At 35.3% G+C, this 5,155-nt stretch overlaps 1 protein-coding gene across 1 annotated transcript; it reads left to right on the top strand.

Moving 5' to 3' along the window:
- The first annotated feature begins 343 nt into the window (after nt 1-343).
- Nucleotides 344-2,847, top strand: LOC142644722 (protein EXORDIUM-like 5). The gene is made up of 2 exons (XM_075819301.1): nt 344-954; nt 1,847-2,847. Exons 1-2 carry the CDS (start codon nt 509-511, stop codon nt 2,460-2,462), a joined length of 1,062 nt encoding a protein of 353 aa, XP_075675416.1. The 5' UTR covers nt 344-508; the 3' UTR covers nt 2,463-2,847.
- The last annotated feature ends 2,308 nt before the right edge of the window (nt 2,848-5,155 follow it).

The raw sequence follows: 5,155 nt of genomic DNA, 5'->3' as shown, positions 1-5,155 counted from the left end.
AAAGAGTAGTAATTTACTACTATAAACTGGGGCTAATGTTTTGAAATCCACAAATGGACTAACTTAGTCCAGACTCCAGATACAACCGCTACACTGTAAATTAATACTTCCAATACCAAAAAGAAAAGATAAATAAATCATTGAACTACTACACAAGAAGTAGTTTAAACTAGGAATAAAGCTGCAAGTAAACCAAAACGGTAAACTATTTCAAAAACAAGGAAAAAAAGGGGTCGGTCATTCATTCCAAACCCCATGCCACCCATGTACTTTAAAGCTGATTCCCATTTCTCCATAACAAAACAGAATAGATTGAACCATAAACCAGAAAGTAAAAGAAAAAGGAAACAGAGAGAGAGAGAGACTGTCTCAAAGTAAAAGAGTGCCCACACATTGCAGCTGTCTCCAGCCCATTTCCCTCCCATCTATTCCCTCCTTTATAAACCCTTTGCCTTCACTCTCTTTCACTCAAACTCAATTCTCTCTCACACCAAAAACACATCAAACAATGTCGCCACAAACCCATTTCTTTGTTCCAATTTTCTTCCTCATTTTCCTCACTACCACTCTCACCTATGCCTCCACAACACCCAAAACACAAACCTTAAACACAAACCCAAACCCACAACAAATACAATACATAAACCCAAAACTCCCACAAAAAGCCTTCACATCTTCAAAAAAATATGAAGGGTCTTCAAACCTTGTCCACCTCCGTTACCACATGGGGCCTGTCCTCTCCTCCTCCCCAATCAACATCTACCTCATATGGTATGGCAACTGGCCTAACTCTCACAAGCAAACCATCAAACACTTCTTGTTATCTCTCTCTTCAACCTCTGCTCCTTCTCCCTCAGTCTCTGACTGGTGGCACACACTTTCCCTCTACACTGATCAAACCGGCGCCAACGTCTCCCGCACCGTCCTCATCGCCGGCGAACACTCCGATCTCAGGTACCAATAAATTTACATTTGTCTTAAAAAACTTAGGCAATAGTTGAAAGATTCCTACTTTGTTTTCTATTTCAAGCAAAAATGTATTTTTTTTTTCACTGTATTTAAAAAGTTTTAAAATTTAGTATATTTTTGGATCTGAGAGTGTAAATTTTGTCATTTAAAATTTTAAATTAGAAAACTTTATTTAAACCATGAAAAAAGCTTCCTTTCTATTTCAAGTTAGATTTAGTATTTTTAAATTTGTTATGTCTGTACATTTTAAATTAGAAAAAATTATTTAAACTCTGAAAAATGCTTTCTTTCTATTTCAAGTTTAAATCTAGTATTTTTTTTTTCATCTAACATACATTGTATACTTTTAAATTTGTAAAATTAATCTAAACTATAGAAGTATTTATTTAAAATGAAGAGGGTTATATTTATACATGGCTAGTAAACATGATAAATTAAGATCCAAGTGTTTTTTTTTTTTTTTAATTTATATAAGATAAAAATTCAAATCTAGTTTAATATAAGTGTATACGTGCTAAGTGTGCACATGTGCGAGTCTTCGTCTGGAGGCTTAACCTCGACCTTTGTCCCACAGTACTTGTACTAACAAAATGACAACCAGACCGAACTGTGTAATTCAAGCCTTAGTTCAGTGTTATTGTGGACGAGTCCTGAGACCTGATGCAATGTGCGACACAATTAGGATACGTGTCCACATATCAGTTCAATGAGCTGGAACACTGAACTCATGCCGTGTCGAAGAATTTACTTAGGATGTCTTGCGATTTGGGATACGCGTCACATCAATGATTACGTGTTTTGATATCATGACAAATTATCGAAGATAATTTTTTTACGCGTGAATTTAATTAGTTACTTATTTAACGTTGTATAACAGGTACTCCCATGGGACCCAACTCACACGTCTGAGCATGCAACAAGTGATCTCCACCGCAGTGAAGTCGGCCCCATTCCCCGTCGACCACAAGAACGGAATTTTCCTCATCCTCACATCCCAAGACGTCACAGTCCAAGACTTTTGCAGAGCCGTTTGTGGTTTCCACTACTTCACGTTTCCATCAATGGTAGGCTACACAATGCCATACGCTTGGATTGGAAACTCAGCAAAGCAATGCCCAGAAGTGTGTGCATACCCATTTGCCATTCCTGGGTACATGGCTGGTGGGGGTCCCGGAGCTCTTACACCACCAAATGGTGATGTGGGTATTGATGGAATGATCAGTGTGATAGCTCATGAGTTGGCAGAGTTGTCTTCAAATCCATTGGTGAATGCTTGGTATGCTGGGGAGGACCCAACAGCACCAACTGAGATAGGGGATTTGTGTGAAGGGTTGTATGGGAGTGGTGGGGGTGGTGGGTATATTGGACAAGTGATGAAAGGGAGGGATGGGATGAGTTTTAACATGAATGGGATTAGAAATAGGAGGTTTCTTGTGCAGTGGATTTGGAGCCCGGTTTTGCAGGCTTGTACTGGTCCTAATAAGTTGGATTAGTGAAAAAGAAAGAAACTTTTTATAGTGGGGTTGTAATGGAATGTGGCTCATGAGCTATGCTTTAGCTTTTTTTTTGGAGCTGTTCTTTTGGTGGGTTAATTTAGGATTGTGGTGGAGGTGGCAGTGGCAGTGGCGGCGATGATGGCGGCGAGGTTGCCTATAGATCTCGCATAGGAGCTCACATACTGTGAGGGAAAGGATGTATGTATGTGAATTATAATTGTTGAAGGTGATGTGGTGGTGGTGGGATTGAGATTTTAGATTATATCGTATATATGTAATAGAATGCATATTCATGAGATGTAATAGAATTCATATTCATGAGATGAATATTGATTTTTTTTTTTGGGAACTCATCTTTGGTATAAAGATTTTTTCTTTTTAATGGGTGAAATGTTGTATTGTTGAAGCATTGAAGCAAGAACTTCAGTTTAGTTGTGATTGGAGAGAATCATTCGCCAAGCCATCACTGACAATGCTACTAGGCAGATCAAACCTGGAAAAAATTTTTAAATACTCTTCTCTTCAGTCTGCTTTTTCAGTGCAAAAATGCTATTAAAATGAATGGTAGTGTCATGGTAGAATGCCCTTTTTGATAAAACAAATACCTATTACACCTTTACAAAACAATGAAATCATTGAAGTAATTTGATGAGGGCACTTTTTTTTTTTTTTTGTGGTAAAAACTTTCATAAACTATACCCAAATTGTCATAAAATAAAAGCATGCAAATGTCCAAAGGCAAGCTATCAAAAATAACAAAGTCTTGGAGAATTGCCAATCCTTTCTTAGTTAAGGCATTCATGCACTTGTTAGCTTCACAGTAGTAATGATTCATCTTTTTACTTGAGAAATTTAGCTAATGAGGGTCTTTTTACTCGTTAGGCACAACTTTGGCATCAATTTCTAACTGCATAACCAAAATAATAAGATTAATACATAAAGGATGAGGGGACTAGTTACTATTTAGTAACCAATAGTTAAGGGGAGGAGGAGAGTAGGTCAGTATGTTTCAATGCTATGTGGTACACTACCATCTTAAAGTGCAACACTGACCTAAAGTTAAAAGTTGGGCAAAATATCTTGAAATATCTTGAAATAATTTACAATAATTTGTGTGTACATGAGTCCAATGTGGAGCTTTATTGATTGCTTCGAGTCTCAGATACTTTAAGTTTGATTGGAAATGTGTAATCTTTGATTAAGCTAGCTACTTTATTATAATAATTGAGGGCTAAGTCAAAAAATGCAAAAAGGTTTACACAGCAGTCTCTCCACTTGGATGTGATAATCATGATAACAATAATGTATAATCTGTCTCCCTAGTTAGTAATTTTCCTTCCCACCGTTTTTGGTGAGGGTTTTTTGGCTTTTTGCCCTTTTAAAAGTTTTGATGGCACAAGAGCAGGCAGGCAATTTCTGATTCTTTTTAAGTCTTAAGTCAAGTGGGTGGTAGTGACTTTAATTGAACATTTGTGATTCACAGCTAACGCTAGGACCCGCAAAAGTACACATAAATGAGATAAATTATTTCAAAGGAGTTATCTAATTCAAGCCATGCATGATGGCCCCACTGTTAAACTAGCTACTAGCTAGTTTATTACAAAGGGGTGTGTAGCTGGTTTCAATGTGATAAGAGAATGCTACAAAACTAGCTAGGGTCCAAACCTCCATTTACCAAACCCTGTTGGTGCCGGTAAGGTGAGTGATAAACAACTGTCCCTTTTCGCAATAGAATTGTGAATCTCAAAATGGAATTTGAATGAGGGAGAGAATTGGATAGAATTTTAATTAATTTTCAAATTAACTCCTAATTGCTAAAATTAGTCTCAAATTTTAGATCTTGGGTTGTAGACTTCAAGTCCTTTTGATCTTTATTAATGAGCGAGTTGATATTCATTTCCTTCTATGTTGTTCTAGGCTTGTAAGGATTATCATCCTCTCCTCTGCATTTTTTTTTCTTATTATCAAAAAAAAAAAATCTCAAATTAAACATATGATTTAGAGGCAATTATAGCTTTGTAATTGAGAATGACTCTTTTTTTTTCATTATATTTTGACAAAATATTTGTGTGATCTATTATATGTGAGTTTTGTTTATGAGCAATGTTTTAAAATCTTACTTTTTAAAATATAACTTTTATTAATTTTCTTTTAGCAAGTAAATAAATAAACATATCAATAAAAAGATGACATAAACACACAGTATTGAGTCGGATTACACAATTATTTTTTTATTAAAGGAGTGCACAATTTGTTCAGTACTAGTAATAATTAATATTATGAACCCTAGAGTTTTTAATGAACTTGATCATGTGAATCGGATCACACAGCATCATCATAGATGTCCCAATATTTTAGCAGTAGTAAGAATGATTATAATTATATATAGTGTTGGGTTAAGATTTTTTTGTTGGTGGCACAGTCACTGAACAACTGATAAAAAAAAATTTCTAGGATTTGAAAATATGATCTGCATGTGCATATTTAGTTATTGATCATAAATGTCTTTTATGATTATTATAATAGTTCGAAGAAAAGACTAATAAAATAACAAAAATATCCAAAGGAAAAAAAAAATATCTCCATCATGTGAGTGCCTTTATGAAACACTGATCTATATTAACTATGGCCCATTTGGTTGAAATTAAAATCTGTCAGCAACCTATGAGAGTTGAAGAGCCACATGCAAT

This window comes from Castanea sativa, chromosome 7, assembly GCF_040712315.1.
Source record: "Castanea sativa cultivar Marrone di Chiusa Pesio chromosome 7, ASM4071231v1".
NCBI lineage: Eukaryota > Viridiplantae > Streptophyta > Magnoliopsida > Fagales > Fagaceae > Castanea > Castanea sativa.
The sequence above is the reverse complement of the archived record's forward strand: the minus strand, read 5'-3'. Positions and strand labels throughout refer to the sequence as shown.

Coding starts and splice junctions, on each gene's coding strand:
- LOC142644722 (XM_075819301.1), top strand. CDS start 509: ATGTCGCCACAAACCCATTTCTTTGTTCCAATTTTCTTCCTCATTTTC. Junction 955..1,846: donor GGCGAACACTCCGATCTCAG/GTACCAATAAAT, acceptor GTTGTATAACAG/GTACTCCCATGGGACCCAAC.